The sequence below is a fragment of the Caloenas nicobarica genome, chromosome 2 (assembly GCF_036013445.1).
Source record: "Caloenas nicobarica isolate bCalNic1 chromosome 2, bCalNic1.hap1, whole genome shotgun sequence".
Taxonomy (NCBI): Eukaryota; Metazoa; Chordata; class Aves; order Columbiformes; family Columbidae; genus Caloenas; species Caloenas nicobarica.
In genome coordinates, this window is record NC_088246.1 from 10,042,247 (window position 1) to 10,067,044 (window position 24,798).

General features: G+C 40.9%; 1 protein-coding gene across 2 annotated transcripts; it reads left to right on the forward strand.

The window, feature by feature from the left end:
- The first annotated feature begins 7,529 nt into the window (after window positions 1-7,529).
- On the forward strand, window positions 7,530-22,903 carry NOM1 (nucleolar protein with MIF4G domain 1). Of its 2 annotated transcripts, none has more exons than XM_065628830.1 (11): window positions 7,530-8,402; window positions 9,183-9,307; window positions 10,218-10,413; window positions 12,420-12,743; window positions 13,265-13,375; window positions 14,699-14,866; window positions 15,460-15,581; window positions 19,488-19,620; window positions 19,984-20,115; window positions 20,842-20,951; window positions 21,950-22,903. In XM_065628830.1, exons 1-11 carry the CDS (start codon window positions 7,530-7,532, stop codon window positions 22,125-22,127), a joined length of 2,472 nt encoding a protein of 823 aa, XP_065484902.1. In that variant the 3' UTR covers window positions 22,128-22,903. The 2 variants fall into 2 exon arrangements, with proteins under 2 accessions (XP_065484902.1, XP_065484903.1); XM_065628831.1 differs by having other exon boundaries at window positions 7,575-8,420.
- Window positions 22,904-24,798: the final 1,895 nt, after the last annotated feature.

The following is a 24,798-nucleotide window of genomic DNA, read 5'->3' on the forward strand; positions in this document are numbered from 1 at the left end:
AGCCGCGATCAATTTACAAAGCAGCATTAGGATCATATAGCCTGTGTGGTTCTACTTCTGTGAATGCCAAAGGAAATGAGTCCTGCAAATAGGCAGCTCATCTGTAGACAGGCAACATCATTTTTATTGCCATGTATTACTATGCATTTAATTACCCTCTCTACTGAACAAAAAAAATATATACATATATATAGTCAAATTGCCAGTATGCTTCTCTTCCTTTCAAGCTTACTCTTTCATCTCCAAACCAAGGAGTAATATCACCACATAGGTAACAGGCCTTAGAACTGGAACCACTCACATACAGGATTCAGGATTAATTAAAGAGCTAGGAATTCAAACAAACATCTTGGCATGGTTTATAAACAAGGGCACAGTTACTCATTGTTGTTGTTTCTTTTTCATTGTGGTGCTGCAGAAGTCCCCCATCGGGGATCAGGGCCCCATATTGTTAGGATTTATTTGAACAATGAAAATATGGCACCTGCAGTTAATAATTTACAACTGCAATTATAAGATGAAGAATAAAACTGTCTCTTCAGTTGATTTCTGTAATCATAATATTCTAAATGATACTAAAACGTACCTAATTTTAAGTGTGTGTTTTGCCATTATTACATCCAGGAATGGGCTGCAGTTAGCTTAACACTACCACTCTGAAAGTGCATCCAGACAAAAGTGGGTTGTCCTAAAAACAGATATCTTACCTTTGCCACCAGTAAGCAAGGAAGAAATTTCCACAGAGAAAAAGCAAATTCAAGCTGCACAGAACAAGCCAGCTCCCTAGGTATACACATACATATCCAGTTGTGCAGAGCTTTGTTCTTAATGTTAGCTTACTTGTCAGTAAGCTATTTTTTGCAAAATTGTTCAACAGAGCAAAAAAGACAAAGCCTTTCATGATAAACAATATGATTACACAAAAAGGGCTTTTGTAATTGTTCCTGTTTTCACCTGTGTTTCAAAACCTATTTCATGTTGGGTGCAGTGCAAATGTTTAGAGATTGGGCAACAGAAGGACCAGCTGTAGTTAGAATAATGAATTCTCTTGTAAAGCAGCATGGGAAATAGCTGTCCCACCAGCAGGCTACCCCAACACGGTAATTTTTGTAATCTGCTAATGGAGCAGTTTCGTAGCTGATTTAGGGTGATCTTAGTCTGTGCTGCCACTGGAAGGAGCAGTTCTCTCCCCTTTCCCATCGCTAACTACCTCCTTCTGTAGCTGAATCAGAAAATTAATCCAGCCCAATTGAAAAGCTTCTTAGTTTCAGTCGGATCAAATCTTGGATGTGGTAGATTATACCACAAATCCTGGTGTTAACATGAAGGATGAGGAAATGCATTACCTGGACAAGTGCATGGCAGATTGAGGTTGTCCTAAAGTAGCTGCAAAACTGCAGTCTTGAAAGATGGTGAGAGATTGGAAGGGATGTTGGCAGGTGTAGGAGTAGATCAGGGTGGTTTCCAGTGTCAGATGGTTGAGTCACCATCCCTGGAGGTGTTTAAAAGATGTATAGATCAGGTTCTTAGGGACACAGTTTAGTGCCAGAGTCAGGTTAACGGTTGGACTCCATGATCTTGAGGGTCTCTTCCAAACAAAATGATTCTATGATTCTATTCTATATGTGCCAGACACAAACTGTGTAAACATGAGGTTATTCAAGCTCATGTGCATATGATTTTGTTTTGCTGCCTTGTCCTTTGCATCCGAGTCACTTAACTAGGCATCTGCAACAGGGTTGCCTGCATCTGAGCCAGTCGGGCAAGGTTCCCTTTTAGATCAGTGGAGGTCTGACCATCAGGTTAATGGAGTCTCGGGCACTGCCCATCTCGTCCTGAAGCAGAAGCCTAAAACGGATTAGATGGGATTTTTCTCTTAAAGTGACTATTTCTTTTCATTTCACTATAAACAGAGAGCAGGGTGATTGGCTCTGCTGTAGATGTCTGTTCAAACTGAGGGAGAAGAACTCAGTCTTGTATTTCAAAGTCATTCCAGAGAATGCTCTTTAACTAGAGATGTGGTATGTACAGTCCACTGCTGCACCATGGCTATGGTCAGATAAGTAAAGTTTCTGAACAGGAACTGTACATTAAATTAATACTATATTACAAACAATGACATAATGCATTATAGGAACTGAAATTAAGATACAGAACAGCAACTAACATGTATAAATTGATCTCATTGTTACAGTCCAAGTTACCAGATCCAAAGTTCGCTGCCATCCTGGAAAGACCTCCAAACACTTCACTGCGTTTGGCTCAGATATATATCATATCCTCCATGTTTAACAAAGCCTCGGGAAAAATGCATTAAGACTTTTGATAATAGGTAGCAGCACCCCACTGAGCTAGAAAAAGCTGCTGGAAATAAATTGTCCCTGAAAACAATTACTTGACACGGTGTATAAAAAAGACAGTGTTAGCAGTGGGATGAACAGTTAACCTTGCACATTACTACTGGTGCAACTGCTCCTATGTGAGTGGCACAGTAATTATTCTTGCCAGTGTTTTCACTTTTTATAGAAAAAAAAGTAAAAGGTGATTTTAACAAACTAACAGTGACTATTAATTTTAGGGGATTTGTTTGTTGAATTCAAGCATTCGTAGGTATTTACTCTGGAATGTCACTCTTACTTCTAAGTATTCTTTTTTAAAGTTGCCTTGTCAGAATTAAAGGCTAATAAAAATAAAGACTGATCTTCAGGGAACACAATTACAAGTGCTATGTTAAAGCTAAGCAGTTAACAACAAAGCAGAAAGAACAGAGGGAAAAGGAAATGTCCCTTGTTAAATGTTTATGTTTTTTTGATGAAAACAGCCTCATAAATGACAATATAATACAAGTGTTCCTTAGATAAGGTCAGTATTCAGCATAGAGTTAAGTCTCCCATAGACACTTAGATTTCTTGGCACAGAAACTTTGATTGTATAAATTTCATATAGGAAATGCAAAGTGTCATAATGTGGGACATTGATCAATGATGCTATCCTGATTTATAATTGTGTTTTTTTTAACGGTGATGTGCACAAAGCACTAATTTAAAATCTCATTTTAGTTGCAATATACCTCTTCCTTTTAATAACAAGAAAGTCATCTGATTACATTTTTTCAGTCATCCTTGTGTCACGTATTAGATAATCTCCTTATAGTTTAAAACTAAAAATGCTAATGGATTGGGGAAATGGGTTTCTGCTCTCACCCAGCATATCTGTCTTCTTTATGCTTGTCTTTTGGATCATTTATCTAAATAATAACCGTTAGTGCCCACTCCTTCCTTCCAGTGAACTAAAAAATATTGATGATTAAAATCAGTGAATTCATGTCTTCTCCCTGCTGTAGTTTTGCCAGCTGAGGTTACCACTTCCAGCTGCTTCTTTTTTGGGGGGGAGCAGGGAAATACAGACATCCTCTTGTGTCAGTTGCAGAGCTACTCATATGGTTACTTCCTAATTTGTCTCAATCAAAACAGCCTAAGTTAGCTTAAACTAATGGTAGATCTCTTTTAATGAGTACCACCAGTCAGCACTGTCTGAAAGGGCATCAATCTCGGGGACTAAAAGAAAGCAATTATATGAAAAACCCAGCAAACAGCTTTCAGTCAGCAAATCTGTCAGGGCAGCCCCAAAAAGGAGACAGTAATAAGCCCCCTCAAGGGAAGGTGCTGTGGGTGGTAACTTCTTCAGCAGGCAAACCTGGAGATCCAGGAGGATCTATTTGCATGGTCTTAGTCTCAGAATGACAGAAGAGAAACCATTTAGTGCAAAAGTAGCATGGAGAAGATAAATGACTGGCCCAAGGTCAGGTAGAAGGCTGTGGAAATTGTGGGAGTAAGTGCCAGGACAGAGATTTTTCTGGAGTATTTGTGTAGTTTGATTTCCATCATGCCTGACTTAAGCTGCACAAGGACGAAGCTTTCAGAAATTGCTTAGCACACACCCCCTGTAATTTAAAAAAATCAAAAATAAAAAAAATATTCTGAGCAAGAGGGATGTATCTTTAAAACACCAAGGAAATTACTCTCCTCATCTACCAATACCTTCTGAAGTAGGTGGAAATGAAGCACATTTGAAGAACCAACAACTTTGTACTGCCTTGAGACTTTGGAAAACATTTTCCAGAGGAAAATCTGTCCCAGCAGCCCTTCCCTTTCATACAAGACCAAATTAATTCCAGCTCTGCTGATCCCAATAGTGACAGTATGATGCGGGGGAAAACAAGACCTCAAGTAGGTGGATGCTGTGCTAGAGACTCACAGCAGGGTCTTCAAGTAACTTGCACTGTTCTGAGGCTCTCGCTGCTTAGAATAAATTCATCCTGGCAAGAAGCTGCAGGCTGCATAGTCAAAAAAAAGGCTTTGGCTGTAAAGCGATACTCTGACATGAATCAGGCTGTTTTCTCCATTGATAAGAACAAAGAATGACCCTGTGAGCTCCATCTAAAAGTCCTTCTGGTGCTGCTTTGGTATGTCCTGTGGTGAGAACCAACACAATATTCTCAATAGTTGCAAATTACAAAAGAGCCACAATCTACCTATGTGTAGGATGTAGTCACTAAATCACATTCTCATGGCATGTGAGAGGTGACCAGGAGACAACAGCAGACAGACAGCTAAAGGAAGTGTATTCTGCTCATTCTGCAGAGGGGAAAAAATAATCCATTAGTAGAATTTAATAGGAAAGGATATCTGGTAACAAAGATTACCCCAGCAGGAAGTAAAAATTTACTGAAGCAACAATTCCATATGAACTTTTATTTCCAGTGAATCATGCCGTTATGTTCAATTTCATTCTAAATGCGAAACCTGCCCTTGCAGCTTGTTCTCTGCTGCCGGATCACTGTCAAAACAAAGAGCAATAACAAAATGTTCCCTCAGTTCAGAATTCCTATTTGGTAACACTCATATGAGGCAGAGATCTAAATATGAATTGTGTAAATGTCCCGGTAACAGTAAAATGGAAACTGGATCTCTCCCCTCTTCTGGTATTTAACCAACACAGGAAAGCTGGAAGAGTAGTTGACAGGAATTTCTAATTATTCACTTTCTAGAAGACTGTATTTATCAGGTACTTGAAGCCAAATTGGTAAATGTCAAACAAAAAAACACAATATTCTAGGATAGTATCCGAAATATTAGTTGTAATGTATTTATTTAGATATGGCATCACTAGATTTGAATGCTGAATTAGTCCATTAAGCAGATTGATATTTCTTTCAATATTACATTTTATTGATGTTTAATTTATATTCCATCTGAAATATTGCTTTAATTCTTAGAAAGTATTTTACTTCCCAAACAGGTGATAATAGTTCTATCCATATCTTTTTTTTTCAAAAGTAACATGCCCATTTTCACCTAAATTTGGGATTATGGAGTTCAGCAAAATACATGTTTTCCACGTTCTGCCTTGTGACATGAAGTGCTGAAGAAGGTAAATATCGCCATATTCTCTTTGAAGATAAGTAAAATTTCCCATTATTGGAAAGCTCTGTTGCCCTGAATGACAAATTATACCATCAGACAGAAGGAAGATGCAAATCTTGGAGTTTTAAAAGCATCTGATATTTTCTCAAATTACATTTAGCTGTATTTATCTAACATTCTGGCATGATGCTGGATTACCGTTATCAATAAATCTATAAATAGGATGCAAAATGCATGTGAGCTGTCTGTGCATGAGTAAAGAGCAGCCCGGCAATAAATTACAGCATAATATATAGTTTAAAATGTAGCAAAAGGAATGCCTTGACAAATCAATGCAACGTATTTTGTCACTGAGGGTGAAAGATTCATTATGCATCAGCCTTGAGAAAGCTGGATTTCTGAAGCATGGGTCATCTAGGACGTATGATGTAATGAGAGAATATGGAAACATGCACAGAAAGAAAAAAATAGTCTTCTGAATAACAAAGTCATATTAAATTTTCAGGTAAAATGTAAGTCCTGTGTAGTACTTGGTTGTTCAAGAGAGGCCAGGAGTGCAACGCCAAAGAACAAAATGAGGAAGCCTGACTTCCCACAGATTGGGTCCCCACAGGAAATTCACAACTGACTCTTTTTATGGAACTGGGCCACGTGTGCTGGCTTTCATTTGTGTTTTCTGGTGTCTGCTACGGTCTCAGCTCATGTTGCAGCACTTTGTTCAGCTGAGGAATTCTTTCCTCAACCCAGCCACCTATTTTGATGAAACTTGTGGGAATTCAGTGTTTTGGGGAACTCCAGGCATCTGCCAGACACAACTGAAACTCGCACTAGATTTCAAAGTTGGTGTGAGGAGAGGATGCAGACACAGACACAGGGCCAGACGCACAAACCCAGCAGGTTGCATAAGTCTAGAGCACAGCATGGAGACTAAAAATAAGACCAACCAATTGGTTTTCCTGCTGACAGCAGCAAGCTGCCATGGGACATTTAATTCCCTCTGACCGTGTAAATGACAGACAAGTTGTCACCTGCTGTGCGGGCCCAGGCAGAGCGGGCAGGATCCCGTCCCTGTGTCAGGGGCCACTGTTCCCAGCAGCTTCATCACCTTGTCCCACGCACTGCTGTGAATGGAAATCATAGAAGAGTTTGGGTTGGAAGAGACCTTCAAAGCTCATCTAGTCCAACCACCCTGCGATGAGCAGGGACATCTTCGCCCAGATCAGGTTGCTTATGTGGCCACTTTCACGTGCACTGTGAATCCCTGTATGTCCAGTTCTGTGTATATCATGCCATAAGAGAAGTTACCACCAGAGGCCATAAACGTAGACACCATAGAATCATAGAATGTCCTGAGTTGGAAGGGACACACATGGATCATCGAGTCCAACTCCTGTCCCTGCATATGACAACCCACAGTTCACACCGTGTGTCTGAGGCCGTTGTCCAGTCTCTTCTTGAGCACTGTCAGGTTGGGGCCGTGACACCTCCCTGGGGAGCCTGTTCCAGTGTCCAGCACCCTCTGGGTGAAGAACCTTTTCCTCATGTCCAACCTAAACCTCCCCTGGCACATCTTCCTGCCATTCCCTTGGGTTCTGTCGTTGGTCACTGAAGAGAAGAGTTCGGTGCCTGCCCCTCCTCCCCTTGTGAGGAAGCTCCGGCCGCCATGAGGTCTCCCCTCAGTCTCCTCCAGGCTGAACAAACAAAGAGATTTTACCTGCTCCTCATGCACCACCGACCCTGGCGTGCTCAGAAAGAGACACTGGAGCTTGGCAGGGCTGCAAGGGGCATTAAACGGGGGCCTGGGCAGGTGGAGGAGAGGCCATGGGTGCTGATGTCCCTCAGCTCCTGTGGCCTCATGAGGCCCCAGCGAGAGCCTGACGGGCGTCGGGGCCTTGTGGCCACTGCCAGGGCTATGAAAACTAACTGTTCCAGCCCCTTCTGTAAGAAAAGAGAGAAGCCTTACACTTCATTAAATACATATCTTTTAAAAAGAGCGGATGTCTGTGGACTTCGCACCTCTGGTAGGGCTTCCAGCGACCTCCTGCTCCCCGGCAACCGCCGGAGGCGCCGCTCGGCGCCCAGCAGGGGGCGCTGCCGCCCGGAATGGCGGCCGCCCGGCGGAAGAGGGAGGTTGGGCCCTTCCGCAAGATGGCGGCGCCCAGGGCCGGCGTGGCCGGGGGGAGGATGAAGCGGCCGGCGGCCGCCCGCGCTCGCCGCGGCGGGAAGCTGGCTCGGCTGCGGCAGTCGGTGCAGGACTTCGTGCAGGCAGCTGGCGACCAGCCGCAGCTGCCCCTGCTGAAGGACTCGGAGAGGCAGAACCGCAGGAGCCGCCGGGAAGCCAGGAAGGAGAAGCGCAGGCTCAAGCGGAGCCGCCGCCGCCGCCTCCAGCGCGGGGAGCCGGTGGAGGCCCCCGCCGCCCCGGCCAAGCCGGCTGCTGCCAAGCCCGCTCCGGCCAAGCCGGCTCCCGCCCCCCGCCCCAGAGCCGCGGCCTCGCCCGCCGCCGCCGCCGGGAAGAAGCGGCCGGAGCCGGCGGTCCCGACACCCCGCGCAGCCCCCGGCCCCGGCCCGGCGCGGAAACGGGCCCTGCTGGAGGCCAACGAGGAGGAGGAGAAGGAGATCCGGCGGCTGGAGCGGCGGCTGGGGCTGGGCAAGCGCCGCAAGAAGCGGGACGGGAGCGCGGAGGAGGAGCAGCTGCCGCAGAGCTTCCTGCGGGACGGGCTGGGCTACGTGCTGGGCGCCCTGGGCTCCCGGGACGGGCTCAGGCAGCTGTGCGAGAGCAGCGACGAGGAGGAGACCCCGGCACCCCCGGAGAGCCAGCCCGGGCCCCGGGAGGACGAGGACGAGGACGAGGAGGACGATGCCTCAGACCCCTCCGAGGGCGGCGGTGTGGAAGGACAGTGGGAGAGCGAGAGCTCGGCCCCCGAGGACGGCGGGGAGCCTGGGGGCAGCGAGCACCCGGGAGAGGAGCAGGAGGAGGTGGGGGGTCCGCGTCAGGTAACACAGGCAGGCTGAGAGAGCTGGGGTGTTCAGCCTGGAGAAGAGAAGGCTCTGGGGAGACCTTATTGTGGTACTTAAAAGGGGCCGATGAGAAAGATGGGGACAGACTTTTTAGCAGGGCCTCTTGCGGTAGGGCAAGGGGTGATGGTTTTAAACTAAAGGAGGGGAGATTCAGGCTGGAAATCAGGAAGAAATGTTTTACACTGAGGGTGTAAAACTGGCCCAGGTTGCCCAGGTTGGATGCCCCATCCCTGGAGACATCCCAGGCCAGGCTGGATGGGGCTCTGAGCAACCTGGTCTGGTGCAGATGTCCCTGCTCATGGCAGGGGGGGCACTGGGTGAGCTTGGGAGGTCCCTTCCAAACCAAACCGTTCTATGATGCTATGAAACCTGCTGCTTAAAGTACATTCCACAACCTGAACCCAAATGGGTCGTGTAGCCCACGTGGCACTAACTTAAGCTGTTAGTCCGTCTGCAGCTGATAAAACCAAGACCTAAGATGTCAGGTGTTAGTAGCAATAACTTAAAGAAAATTTCCTGTAAAGGGAAGAGGGGTTTTGCTGCCATCAAGGCAGTTGTAACTTGTCGTGTGCTGCTTTTCTGTATGAAGTTGTTCCTTTGGCATTAGTTATTAGGTGGTAAAATACATGCTTAACTAAAAGTTTGGTATATTAATCTTAGGTAGAAATGTATATTTGGTTTCAAATATTTAAGATACTAGTCTCATTTGGTATCTTATTTTGTTGTTTTCCTGGTAAGAGTCATAATCACAGTGCTACAAAGTATGTTCCCCCTCGTGTAAGAAAAGTTCAGGAGACACTGGATGACAAGAAAAGAGAGGAATTGGGAAGACTGAAGAAAATGGTGAATGGTCTCATTAATAGGTAATGTAATAAGGAAGGTCATTAATCTTTCCGTTTTGATGTGACAGTGCTCATCATTCAAAGAAAAGTGGCAATGATGTGACTTTTCTCTTCACAAACTGATTTTAAGTTGGCAATCATGTCTGCTATTCTTAATAATAACTATCTTTGTTGATAGAAATTCTTCAAAGCTTGTCATTATAGAAGTTAAAAAATCTAGAAAATAAATTTAAGTTTGGGCTGAATTCCACACAGCAGTTGCCTGCACGTGCTAGGTATAATTCATGAAGTGTCAGTTGGAGTATGCCTATAAGAAAACCTCATTGTATGAGTTACAACCCCCCAAAAAAGGCATTTTATTTTTTTAATTAAATAAAACTGTATTTCTTCAACACTACAACTGAGGAGGAGCTCATAGCTCTGTATTGCTCATAGCTTAAAGTACTGAACAACAGAAAAAGTAATTAGCACTTTCACGTGTTTTTAATTTTAGAGTATTTTAAAAATAGAAATCTGTCAGCATTTTCTTTTAGCTTTTGATATATGTGAGCAAAGTGTGAGGTATTTTCGTACTTAATTTCTCCAAGGACAGTGATGTGCCATAGCTAGAACTGCTAGTAACAGAGTCTGTTTTCTTGTAATAGTAAGTCTGTTCAGTGTGACAGTAAGCACATTGACAGTGCTTTGTAAATACTGCTGCTAACCTGTTTTTCTATGTTAATATTTGAAAAGAATACTAAACATATGTTGTGGGTTTTTTTTAGTTTAGTGAACACAGCAAAATTAAAAAGGTCCCTTCCAGTCATCTTTTCAGTCTGTCTTCAGCCAAGCTAGTTTCTCTAAATATAATAGGTTTCACTTCGGGTAAATTGAAAATTATGGAACTGTGTAAAATAAGAAAAAGTGAATGCTGGCTTTTGTTTCTCGATAGGCTGAGTGAACCGAATTTGGCCTCCATTAGTGGGCAGATGGAAGAGCTCTACATGTCCAACAGCAGGAAGGACATGAATGAAACTCTGACCGATATTCTCATGAATGCCTGTGTGACCGCAGTTGCCATGCCTGCAAGACTGATGATGGAGCATGTCCTTTTGGTCAGCGTTCTTCATCATAATGTAGGAATTGAGGTAATTCTTGTGGCTGGGACTAATTTTGCTTAGTAATGCATATAGTAGAGTGTTTTCCTTGATATTTTGTTTCAATTGCATTTTAGTTTTTGATTGTGCGTCACTAAAAAGCATCTCTAGTTGAATTTCATCAGTATTTGTAGCTTATTTGCAAGGTGTCCATAAGTGAAAGGGACCAAGTCTGTCGCTTTGTCTGATTAATTTATTTTCTTCGTGAGTTACCTCTGATCACTTATAAAAACATCAGGTTTTTCATCAAAATCTTTCTGCATCCATAAAACTGAATTTTTTAAGCTTCAGGTTTCCTCTTTAATTACACTAATCCATTTCTGCTCTCTTGGGTATATGAGGGTATTGTTCTTGAACAATGTGTATCCAGATCAGGAAAGTGTTGCAGTTACAGAAATCCTTTTACATCGGTGGAAAAAGTCCTTTTTAAAGCCCAATCATGCAAATTGTCAGTGAAATTAATTAGGTATACCAATGACTCCAGAATATCAAAAACTTCAAAAAACATTGCAACATTTTTTGTCTTTTTTTTTTTGGTGTGTGTGTGTGTGTTTTTAAGCCTGATGAATGATCGAGATAAAATATCTCTTGCTTGCTATTCAGAAGCAGCAGAAACTACTGATGTCAACTGAGGTGTTTAAGCACTTTGTTCCCATTAAGTTCCATTTTCTTGCTGTGGCTCAATTCCAAAGTCGTGTGGATGCAAGTTGTTCAGTTTGTTGTACAGTGACCTGAATGCTGTCTCTGAAATAATATTAAATACCAGATGGATGCAGTTACAGCAGCTTTCTCCACACAGCCTTACCGTTCAACTTTTTTTTTGTTCCCCTTTGCTGCTTGAAAGGCAGTTTTGACTGCAAATATAATAATACAATGCTTTTTTAAGAAGAGCAACACAATCTTTTTAGAAGTTGAAGCTTTGCAAAATACTTAGTAATAGCATTTAGATATAGATAAACTAATAGGTATTAGAAAGAGATGATATCCAGACTGTCTTCTGTACCACTGACTCTGTTACACGGCATCCTTGAATCTAAGACTGTAGTATTTAAGTGTATTACAAAGCCCCGTTATTCTTCCTATAAAATAAACGTAGAATATGCATTACGGGGATGTGTGATAGCACAGCTGCATTTTAGATTAGTTTGAGCAATGCAGAAGTCGGGATTCCAGTAGCTGGTTTTATACATTTCTGCAATATGACCGTTGGATGGTTAAAACTTAATCTCGTCAAGGCTCGTAATGCAAGTTTTGCTACTAGGACTTCTGGTTTTCATAAGAACAATCAGCAAATATTAGCACTATAATAATGGAGGGATCTTGTTTAGCAGTACAATACCTACCTATATTTTGGCATACTTTTTAATTCCAGTCTTTAGCATCAGGTCTCTTTTCACAAATAGAGAGATTCCAAAATTTCTCAGCTGTACCACTGACAAACAGCCAGGACTTAGCCCCACGTCACAGTTAGCCTAAGCTCGTGTTCAGCAACTGTCAAAACTTGGTATGTTGGGGATTGTTTTACGATATTATTTCTTACCCTCCTGTCAAGTATTTTGTTCCAGAATGCTGAACTCTTGTGATGCATTTGGTTTTTGATGTGCAGCTTTTCCTGGATGAATGAGTGGCAGTAACAGCACGCTGGCCTGACAGCTGGCAAGATGCTGATGTGTGCCCATGAAAACTGTGTAAACAAATACATTCTGATGTGTGTATAGTGTAGGTTTGTAACATTTGCTTGTCTTGCACGGACTTTAAAAGGCACCTGGGTGGCATATATGAGGTGTAAATAACGTGTACTTCAAGAAAACGTCACAACACTTAGATATTTGTATATGTAAATGTAGAACATCCATGTTGTTTGAGAGAAGCAACAATATTTCTTTAAAATTAATAGTGTCAGTGCCCCAAAAATGAATTTTGTACAGATGTCTGTAAAATCTACTTACACTTAACTGCTGGATTTTTTTTTTTCCCCTTAATGGAACTATTGCCAGGTCGGCGCTCACTTTTTGGAAGCTGTGGTGAAGAAATTTGATGAACTCTGTAAAAGTGATGCCGAAGGGAAAGAATGTGAAAATCTTCTTGCCTTGATTGCTCATTTGTATAACTTCCATGTGGTTCATTCCCTGCTGATCTTTGATATTCTGAAAATGCTTGTTAGCACTTTCACTGAGAAAGAGATTGAGTTGATTTTGTTCCTTCTGAAAAATGTGGGCTTTTCCTTAAGAAAAGATGATGCATTGGCTTTGAAGGAACTGATCGCTGAAGCCCAGAAGAAAGCAAACACAGCAGACAAAAAACTCCAGGATCAGACTAGGGTATGTGTGTGTATTTTAAAGATTTTTCTGCTCTGACTAGATTTAACAAGCATTTGGATATATGTGTTAATTTACCAAAATGTTCTATGCTACACTCTATTTAGATTCTAAGTTACCATTAGTGTTCAGTCGTTGCATTCAGTTATTTGCATTTGTCTTTCTCCATTAGTTCTTAGGACACAGGCACCAAAATGCTTGTAATGGGTGAGACTAGGACTGGTTTGTGCCTTATGGAATGGACAGTGCTGCTGTTTCGTGATACTTCGTACGCTTAAAAACATGGTCACTGAGGCATGGTGTTTAGCAGATTAAGCTTTGAATTGAAACTTGAACACAAATGAATATAACAGGAGTTAAAGTAAACATCCTTCTCTGTATTTGTATTTATATAATCTAAACTTTGATGTGCATTGCCAGCTGAGCTGCTTATTTTCACAGAACAGTAGTCTCAAAGTACACTCTCTACTTTATTAGGTGAACTTACAGCACATAATTTACAGCAATATCTCTTCTCCCAATAGGTTCGTTTTATGCTAGAGACTATGTTGGCGCTAAGGAATAATGACATGCGTAAGATTCCTGGTTATGATCCTGAACCAGTTGAAAAACTCCGCAAATTGCAAAGGACACTGGTGAGAACTTTCTTGACATATGTACTATAGCCGTTCTTCAGCCAGAAGTAATTATTTGTATCGTACGCTGGCTTGATGGGCTATAGCTTTTTTTAATTCATTTAACAGTCTGAAACTCTTGTGGACAAAAATAACTTCTTGGATCGTTAAATATGATCTCCTGTGTCCAAGTTAAATCAGCATTCAACCAGCCTTCTGCAGAACAGTTTGAGAAAGGGCATAATATTTACGCAAAGTCTTTGCCTCAAAGTCCTGTATTTGAAAAAGAGATTGTCAGATGTTTAATAATTGTGCAGAAGAAATGAGTCAGTATGACGAGTTCTTTTTTTTTTTTTCATAGATTTTTGCATGCTGGCACCCACTTCAAACTTCACCAGAATTATTTTGGAAATCTAACACTTTAGAAAACCTGAATGCTTTTTCTTCCTTGTTTTGGTTTGGTTTGTTTTTTGGCGGAGAGAGGGCGTTTTGTCTAGAACACCACAGTGTAAAATCTGTGAAAGTAATTGTCTCTGTGCATTGAGAACTAATTCATTTTCACAAGACTTTAATCTGGTTCTGGAGTGCATGTATCTCCAACTTGAAAATTAATACTACTTGTCTATAACAGCTGTAGCATCTTAATTTTCAGAAATTCGTATGTGCAGGATGTGCACATCAGTGACAACATGCCAGGCAAAAATAAGCTAGGTAGCCTAATTCTGTAGAACTTCCTCTCAAATTTTTGCAGTCCTCTTAGTACACTTCTAGAGTCTTCTGTTAAAAATTCTTATTTTGTACAAAGAATTTCAACTTTTTGTTGTTTGAATTGTACAAAACTTAAGGCAGCTTTGTCATTTCATTTTATTTAGTCACGGGTGTTCAAAAGAAAATCATGACCGGATTGTAAGATGCTGCAACTGATTTTCAATGTCAGCATCAAGTCTGAATTCTAATCACGTTTTATGAGTAGAATATGGCTACTCTTTTTTTTTTTTTTTTTTTTTTTTTTAGTTTTTAGAAAAGAGAACCAATTAAAGAGCTTCTAAATGTAGATTTAAGCAACTTCTTGTTTGAGGAATTAGAGCATATGGGAAACTTGTAAATTGTTTTCAGGTTGCTGAGTGAACATGTGAAGACCTTTGTGGAGATTAAGTTATTTGTTTAAAGTATTTGAAGTATTTGTTTACAGGTAACTTTAAGTAATTAACGTATTTGCTGTTTTCTTGGTTTGTTGGGTTTTTTATTTTTTGTTTGTTGGTTTGGGGTTTTTGATTTTTTTTTTTTTTTTTTTAAACCTCCGAATAAAATCTTTTGGATTTTTTTTGTATTTTGCTATTCGAGGTTCACAGCAGTGGTTCTGGAAAAGAAACTCAGCTCCGTGTGTCCCTGGAATCTCTCCTCAGCGCTGATCGGGTTGGTCGCTGGTGGATCGTAGGGTCATCCTGGAGCGGAGCACCGATGATCAATGATACGAACAGGAATACTCAGCAAAACCTGCAGATAGGAAAGGTAAATCCAAGCAGTGCTGATTATGAGTCTAAATGTTTGTGATCTTTTGAATATTCTTCATACAGGTGAATAAGTTCATTTCGGAACCCACCAAAAAACCCTTCATGGACTCTTGTAAGACTAAGCCTTTGCAACGTGAATTTTGCTCTTATACTTTTCAAAATGTTGTTCTAATGCACTTCATAAGAGCTTTTACTGCAAGTGTTATGGTATAGCTTGTTTTTTCTTATCCTGTGGAATTGCAAAAGTAACTTGTTATGTCAGTGGAAGAAGAAACTTGATTTAAACGTGAATTTGCTAGTATGAATTCTGACAGGTAGTGTTGTCTGTCTGTGGGTGGCATATATCCAAGCTGATTCTAAAACGAGTATGGTGAGATGGTCATGGTGTCTTACATTAGAGAAGCATGTGTTTGAAATAATTAATTATATTTCCCTAGTTGAAAAAGTTCCTGATGATGTCTGTGCCTCTGGACAAAAGCTCAGGACCTTTGGACTGATGCTTCACAGTTTACTGGAGGTCTTCAATAATGGTCTTATTAGAGGCTGCACAGCCTTAAAGCAAGCATAAATAAAATAGCTTTTGTTTTTCAGGTGAGTGCAAAGATAATGGAACTTGCCCGTAAGCAGAGGATGAACACCGATATCAGGAGAAGTATATTTTGTGTCTTGATGACAAGTGAAGACTTCATGGATGCCTTTGAAAAGCTTCTCAAGTAAGTACAGAGTAGCGCAGAAGACAGCCCAGAACTAAAAATAGCGTTAGCTGAATTGGAAAAATATCACTGCTGGTCTGGGTCTAAGAGCATTTAATTGATAATACAATTAAAGACAAGCATTGCTAGTGATCCGTGTAGGGTAAAAAGGCAGGAAAGGGACCAAAGCCCTGGTGTAAGGACTAGCAGGGGGCAGGCAGAACTGACTGGCGGTCAGAGGAAGGGAGTGATCCCTGTTACTGTCACTTGTCTCTAACTGTGATTTACAGAGTCTTTTGGCTTCAGGAGCCTGCATCTTTTTGCACTGAAGGTGTCTGTCCCCGTGTAGGGGGTGGGAGTCTGATGCAGGTTTGCGTCCTTACAGAGGCAGCCCAGAAGCCCCTTCAGAACATCTCTTGGCTTTGTCAGTGGGTTTCTGTACTACTGCTGCTTCCTTCTTGCCACCTCGTTAAGCCGTCTTGCAGGTCTCTGTCCGTACTTGCGTGACCTGGTAGTGCTCTAGCACCTCCACTTCCCTCTGGCAGGATTTATTAGCTTTGGATTTGCTCCAGGGTCACATTTCATGTTAAGACCAGCTTCCTTATCACTTGGCAAACAGCTCTTTAGAAGAAGATGTGATCAGGGAAAAGCTCAAACTAAGCTGTTCTTTGTGTTTGTCAGAATATTAATTGTAAGTCTGTAGTAACTGGGAGGGGAGAGATCAGGTCTGAACTTTTCTATTGCAGCCTTGTAATTCAAGGGAATTGTCTTACCAGGATGGCATGCAATTATTTAATTTGCTAACCAAACCAAAACAGACTTTGTAATAAAGTCAACTAATATTTGATTAAATGCCACTTCTGCAAAACACAGCTTGAATTTAAGACTGTGATGGAGTCATTCCAATATCTTAATATGGCCTGTTCAATTAAAGGAAATTAGCTGCTGCTGCTGCAGTTCTTGCCAAGACCTGGTAGCTCAATTTGCAAATTGATCCTTGACTCTCATCCGTGCTATTTAAACCAGTGTACAAATCTGTGTACATACAGGCGTGGCAGAAAAACTGTCTGCAGATTGCCCAGTGTGTGTTGATACTGATTTTTATATAGCAAACTCAAAGACAGAAGAATTCTCAAACCTGCCCACATCTGGCAGAGTATAATGGAAGGTACACAGAATTGTTGGTGAAGGAATTAACTGTAAGGTGAACATGCGTTCCAGAGCGTGTGGGAATTTATACTTACATGTTTGATGTCAGTCACACGAGAAAGAGCATGAGAAATATATGAAGAAATATTTTAACTGTGCGTGTTGATTCATCTGCTGCTAGATCTCTGGCAGAGCTGAGGTGTGGTTAAATGGTAATTTAAACCATTTTAAATCCAGGCTGCTATAGTTCTGCTTGTCTTCCTCCTCCTTACATCAAAAGAAAGTAATTAGTTTGAAGCCGGAACAGCTCCCTGAAGCGGCTCAGCTTGTGATTGCTGAAGTGTCAGTGTGAAGGGAGGGTTGGGAACATCGCTGGAGACAAAGAGAGTGAGACTTGATGTATTTCATCAGCTGAAAGGCTGCACCTCTTCAGAAACCACAGATTCACACATGAGGGGGAATGAATGCTGCTTAAGTTTGACGAAGAGGCAATTTTTAAAGCTATTTCCTAGAGATGAAGAATTTGAGAAACTTCACCTCTCACAAAAAAATGGAAACTTGTAAAAGTCTTGGGCATCCTTTTGTAGTGTGATGTGTAATTCAGAGTAGTGAGTATGTGATGGTATTTTCTGAAACAATTTGTTGCTATTTTTGATCTAAAGGCTGTGATGGTTTTGGGCTTGAGCTGATGACAGCTAACCTTAGAGGCAGGCTTCTGCTGGGGATAAATGATCTGTTCCAGAGACATTTATTCCGTGGCGGGGGGAAATTCTTAAAGTGATCAAGACATGCAAGTCCATGGGAATACTGTAACTCATGAATGATTTAATAGGTGAGGCAGTTGAATATTATTTATCTAGGATTACGAGGCTTATGAAATCTGTATAAGGTTTATGGTGAAGCTCAGCAGTGAGAGACAATCCCATCTCTTCAATTTTAGTTATTTAGGAATGCTAGCTCTGAAATGAGAAAATACTGCTCGGTCTGCGAAGAAGTAAAGGCAAGAACAAAGCTGAACATCCAAGTGCTGATGTACTTGGTTACAACCATCTGGCAACATGAATATTTCTTAAATAAGCAAGTCATGATAGAAGTGATCACAGAATGATTTTGGTTGGAAAATACCTTTAAGATCATGGAGTTGAACTGTTAACACAAGGAAAAGGAGAGCGTGTCAGTTTAGTGACTGCAATGTAACAAGTCATCTATTAAATGCATGTCTGGTGGCTGAAAACTTCTGTATTTGAACAAAGAAAAAACAAACCTTGTTGCTCTGTAATAAAATCAAATAGAACTTGACTGATGGGAGAGCAAGCAAATTGTATCACAGACGCAGCACTTGTAGCGCTGGTCTCTATTGCAGAAGCAGACTTGGAAGTTTTCGCTGCTCATTAGCAATCAACCTAGAAATCATACCAGATTTTTGTATTGTAAAACCTTAAATTCTGGTGGCTCTTGGCTGAAAGACAATATTAATATTTTGTCTGTTAATCTGGCACGTGTCTGTGATCAAATGCAATGGCAGATGTCTGGAGGTGTGTACAAATGAGAGATATTAGACTCGAGCAATGACGAACTGTACTCTACAGATGGTGGAGCAAGTTCCAGTGGAGTCAAACTAAGTCAGAAAATACACTTGAGTTATACTAAAGCCATAAGAAACTGGAGCTTGAAGGAATGCGAAGAATTTTGTTTGACATTTTTTCAGGTTATAATACAAAGCATTTTTCATTTTAATTGGTTTTAATGCTGCCAAGCATTTGGCAGCCCTGGAAGCTCAATCATATTGTGCGCAGAACAGGCACATTGCGGGTTAGTTATGGTTCCCTGCCAAAGTGGTTCAGGCCTCTTTTAGACCGGTCAGCTGCTCAAGCGGGAAGGCTGTTCAGTCCTTGGCCTTTATGCCAACATAAGTACTCAGTGACACTGTTTTCTTTAGACTTTTTTTGTGGTTTTTAAGGTGGTTTGGAATCACTGATTGCATCGTTTTAGGCTGCTATCAAACAATAATGAATTTCAAGTATTACGTAGCAACGAGTTGACCTAGAAATGAAAATATTCTTATCACCAAGTAGGAAAAACATCTTAAAATATTTTCTTATGCCTAGTAAGTACCACAGAAGTGAAGGGCCCTGGACATGTTTCTCTAAATAGGCTTATGCTGATCCAAAGGCTGTTTTTCCTCCTATGACCATAGGTACAAGTGTGAGACAACCACAACAGGGTCCTACGGTTCTCGTTTCCCTATTTAACTTTTGCGCTGGTGCCCTGTGCAGCAGCGCTTGCTGCACGACTGGACTCTGTGGTCCTTGTGGGTCCCTTCCAACTCAGGACATGCTACGATAGTACTGCTGCTGCTTTCCAGGGCACAAGAGCCCGTGATGACAGAGCCCTCTCCTCTATTTTTCTTCCTGGAGAGCCACAACCACAGAGTGGGCAACCTCTCCTTCCCCAGGGGGTGATTCTACTTGTACCATTCCACTCCTGGCTGTTGAGGTCTGGCTTTGCAGCCACCCCTTTAACACCGATAATACTGCAGCGTTTCCATATTGCCGTACCAGGACACTGATTTAGCCCCCAGTCTGAAGGGTTTGAGTCCATTCAGTGTTTTAAAGACTTTGTAAGAACCTTTTAACAAGTAAAATTTCATGTGGTGGTCAGGTTTGTTTGTTTGTTTGTTTTTTCCAAGTATTACTCTCGGACATCGACTGTAGCTCTTAATTTGTGGCAGTAATTTTTTCCTTACTAAACAATTATCATTCTCATGCTAAATTTTAGGCTTGGACTGAAAGATCAGCAGGAGAGAGAAATTGTTCATGTGATCCTTTACTGCTGCTTGCAGGAGAAGACATATAACCCCTTCTATGCGTTTTTGGCTAACAAGTTTTGTGAATGTGAAAGACGATTTCAGGTGAAGAAAAATCTATTTCTACTTTATTTTAGTGCCGTTATTGTGATTAGAGAGTTATTAAATACCTGAGAAGGGATGCATGCCTGGTAATATCATGATCCTGAGGAAAAATTCTGCTGATATAGCTTATGCATTCAGTAAGGCGTCCTCGTGGTCAGATCTGAATAGGAAATAAAATAACTGCTGCAGAAGGTTTGCTTTCCTCGGTTTTACACATTTTAAAAGAACTGAAGAGTCTGATCAAGCATCTCTGTTAATTAACAGAGGGCTCATAAGGAACAGAAGGTTGGAAGGTTTTGTTATGTTATTACTCATTTAAACAGTCACTTGATTTGTAGGACTTTTTTTTCCTTCGACTCTTAGGTGACATTTCAGTTCAGTATTTGGGACAAAATCAGAGATTTAGAAAACCTGTCAGCCACCGCCATCTCCAACTTGGTCTCGCTGTTGACTCACTTAATAAGGACAAAATCATTGCCACTTTCCGTCCTCAAGGTTGGTCTGTTTTCTTTTCAAAATACTTATGTGTTTTCTTCGCATTTGCCGCTTCTATGAAAAATGTATTTTCTCTATTACCTAACTGGTACTTTAGCTGTTCATGGTCGTAAGCCAAGACAAAACTTGTTCGAAAATTACCAAATTAATCCAATTGATTATGGTAATGCTGTCATTGGGGAAAAGGGAACCTGTGATGAGCCAGGCATATAGAAACTCTAAAGTTCTATATCCAGAGCAGTTGTAAGAGTATTTTCTTCAGAATATCCAGAGTTGCAACTGAGGCCCTCTCATTAACAGGCTTTGTTAGTGGATTCTGTGCTATGCTTTTTAGCTGATGTTGATTTTTTTTTTATTAGACCAGGAAGAAATCTACTGAGCACTTGCATTTCAGAGTGGGGAATCCATAGAATATTATTAGAAGAATAACTGAAATATGTTAAACAGGCAGTTATGTGCTGTGTCCTAGGTACTTCTGAAGTATTTATCTAGTTGAGAAATTATATCTAGTGTTCTGGTACTATTAGAAAGGTTATTTCTTAGAAACTTCTCTGCTTTCCATATTGATTGTCTTTTGGAGGCAGCATTCTCAGCTAATTCTTCTGTGCCAAGCTTAAGACTCAGTATATATGGGAAGCCAGTTGGTGTGCTAAAAGTTGTTTGTTTAGAAAATAATTCATCTGTTTGAAATTTGAATTAATCTAGTTCTCCCTGTCTCTCTACTAGGTAATTGAATTCAGCGAACTAGATAAACCCAAAGTCCGTTTCTTGCGCCAAGTATTAAGTACGCTGTTAATCAAAGCAGATGCCGAAGAACTTAGTGACATTTTTGTGAGGTAAGTGATCAGAGAGATCTCTGGGGAATCCTTGGTAAGTAGTGATTAAGAAGATAAGAAGTTTATTTTATTTGGAATTATACAGTGCCTTTTCCAAAGATCAGCGATCCATCCCTTAAAAAGGAAGCTCACCTGGGTGAGTGGGGTTAAGTGTATCATTTGTGTGTTAGCTCAGGCTCTGATTACAGATAAAACCGTGAGAAGTGTTACGCAAAACAAGGCTTTCGGATATTTCACATATCATTTTGGTCATAGGATTTTTATAAGCGGAGCTGTGTAATTACCTGCGTTCCTTCTTGTTTTACCTTCTGTGTGCAGTGGGATTCACTCTCCCAGCAGTCTTTGCTAGTAGGTGTCATTAGCGTAAGAAAGAAGAATAAAGAAATACTAATGAGGTTTTGGGGATTTTTTTATTTTTTTTTTTTCAATCAACATTGTCGGGAAAATCTCATTTTCATGTATGAGACAGCATTGGTTGGAGAGGCTGGGAAATCTCTAACCTTGGAGATGAATAGGACTTGAGTGGGTAAGACTCAGCAATCTGACCACACGTACATGTTAGTCTGGCTTTAAACAGGAGGTCGGACAACGTGACCTACCAACATCCTTTCTGACTTAAATTATTCCACGATTTTGTTGTATTAAATTTGCAAGGTCACATAAAGTTAGGAAAAAAATAGGTGATGATGTTTCAACCATTACACTGCAACACAAGGAAGCTCAAAAATGGTGTTTGCCTCATTTTTGGCTGTAATTGTTTACATAAAGTAAGTCTAAGGCTCCAATATTCCATTTTATTGTTGAGGATCAATTGTGTGTTGAGTGTGTTTGGGCTGTTTGCCAAACCAATGTTGACTTGCTGGTAATTTGAAAACCTCTTCGGGAAGTCTTTTATAGGTTAGATTTTTTTCTACATCTCTATTTGAAGAAGATGAAGAAAAAGAAAAGTTCAGAAACAGTAGAAGACTAAATACTATTTTTGATCTGTATCTTTACAGGATATCTGACAACCCCAAGCTGGGAGTGCTACGGGAAGGCTTGAAACTCTTCCTGACCCACTTCTTACTGAAAAACGCACAAGCCCAAAAAAGTGCAGAAGAATTTAGCTTATTAAAAGAAAGAGTTGAACTAGCAACCAAGGCTTTGCAAGCAAAAGAATCCAAATTGAAACTATAGTTATGTTTTTCTAATAAAACATATGGAAAAACTAGGTCTGCGTGAAGATGCAAAGCTTTGTTAGTCTTTCACACCCAAATGACTGAGAATGAGGAGAGCCATATTATTCCAAAGGAGCCATTTTTTGATGTAAACAGTTACTTTGCTCCACACACTAGTTACAGGTTTGACTGAAGGTGATTCAAGGCTTTCCTGTAGAAAGGGAAAATATTTTGGGTAAGTCCCTTTTTAGCACAGGTGTTTGTGTTGATGGTTCGCATCTGGGGAAGAGAATGAATTTCCATTCTATCATACTCCCAGTCAACCCTAGCGTTCAGTATTGCACATTCTAACCTTTCATTTAAAATAATTGTAGACTACTGACAGCTGGATATTAAAGAAACAGCGTTAAGGCTTTTAATAACTAATCATTGTATTAATACTTGCCTGAAGAAACAGGCCACTAGATGGCACAAGTACTGGTGAGTCGGTTTGGGAAGAAATGAACTTTTTTCTTGAAGTGTTGAAGTTATCCGCTAATTCTATGAATTGTTTACCTGACTGTGGGTCAGGAAAAGATCTTCAGTTGGATTCAAAGTTGTAGCAAAGACCTGAAGATCTGATTTTTCCCAGTTATATTGGGTTTGAAATCGCAGCATACTTATATTGCTCTTTTAACGTGTTTTTCTCAGCTTTAAAATCAAAGTTCTCTAACACTTGTAATAATCAGATTTTTCTAGGCATAAAGAATAATAGCAGTGTCAGTCTTAATAAGAGAATACTTTCCTTAAAAATTAGCTTCCATTTTCTATTCAGATGTTTAAAAAAAACTTGTACATTTATTTCTGTAATGCTCAGTGCTGAGTGGTTTGTTTCTTTTGTCACCTTACCACTACACATTAAACTGTGATTTTTTTAAAGGCTTTGCTGTTTGCATTAGCTTTACTCTAGCTGACTTCCCAGGAGGAGACTGACCTTAAATTGGAGGGGGAAGCGCTCTCTGGTCTGCAGTAGGTGCTGTATCTGCGTTAGCTACCTGTGCAGGAGCTGCCAGCCCTGTATCTGTGACCAGACTTGCCCTCTGGAGCTCCGTAGGCTACTCAATTATCGTGTCTCCTAGTTGCATTTGATACCAATTGATCTGTTCTGCTGCTTTGCATCTGTCCCTGGTGGGGAAATTTGCTCCCAGGAGGCATCCTTTAGAAAATTTTCAGTTCTGCAGCAAGAGAGAGAGAGAGAGAAGATTGTTATTATTATTGTTGTTATTATTATCATCATCATTATCATCATTATTGTTATTATCATCGTTGTTGTTATTATTATTATTATCATTATTATTATATCAAAGAGTTGAATGTAGAATACTACTCTTGTTCGGTTGTACTTGAAATGTTTTCAGGAACCGGAGTGCTTCCCCCGCAGCCGACAAGCTGGTTTCTTTTCTCCTTCCCTCTGTTGGAGAGGGTAAGTTGTAGGAAACAAGGTTTCCTGGGAGCAGAGAGATCCAGTTTCCAAATCCCAGGTGATGCTGGCACGGTTAAAACCAATACAGAAGAGCTTACTACTAAAAGAACAAAGCGAGATGCTTTCTTCAGCCTGTTTCATACCAGCAACAGGTTCTAAGTATACAAATCTGATGATTTCCCCTCTGTTGCATCTTACATGAAACAGGCAGAAGACAAATAAAAAAATAGTAAAAGTATTTCTAAAATTCATATGAATTAACAAAAGTGTGGGCAGCAGAAGAATTGACACTGTATCGTGATGGATACAAAAGTCACAACTTGGGAGAGCGCACGTAAACAGCTCCCTTGCAGCCAGCCATGGTAAACCCTGTATTTTAGTTTTGAAGGCTGGACTTGGGAGAAAATCTGTGCAAGCCCCTAGAAACTGGCTGCTATGGAATGTGTGGGACCTCAGTGGGAAAAATTGCTACCCCTAGACAGCAGCAGCCACCTAATTAATTACCTTTTTTGCAGGAGTTTAGGTAGACCCAGCGTTTCAACGCATTTGTGGCTTGGTGACACATAAATGGAAACACAGTGCTCTAGCTGGGAGGCTGAGGTGACTTTCCTCTTTGAGATAAATCTTGAAACATCTTCCTTAAATTCAGTGTGACAGGCTGCCGGTTCCTTCTTTGAACACTTTCCTTGGTGATCAGAATTGACCACCCTTTGCTGCGGGTGGAAAGATTGCCTCGTGTTTTATGGGTCTGAGTCTATTCTCTGGCTGCAGCTGCCTGGGGCGGTGTGCTGCAGGTGTTGCCATGCAATTAGAGGAGATGGTTTTGACCTTACAGTCTAAAATTACAATTGCTATTTTTTTTTTTTTAAATAGAGACTTGCATTATTATCCCCATAATTATCCCCAACAGCTAGTATGTTCTGTGCAAACTTACAGTTATTAGAGCCATTGCTTTGTTGCTGAAGAAAACACATTTTTACCTGCCTGCAGCTTTTAGTTTTGTCACATTGATGTATAAACATAATTTTTTTTTTTTAATAACTGAATTTTCAAGGAAAGCAGCCAAAATACACTGCGAGTCCCCAGTGCCAGCGTCACGGCACAAGGGCAGTTGCTGTGGGCATTTCGAAGTAAGTCCCGTCCCGCGGCTGTGATTCAGTGAGGGAATAACTCTGAAATAGAAATTTGACAGCTCTAGGATGCACATGGATTCCTGAGTCTTGCATCT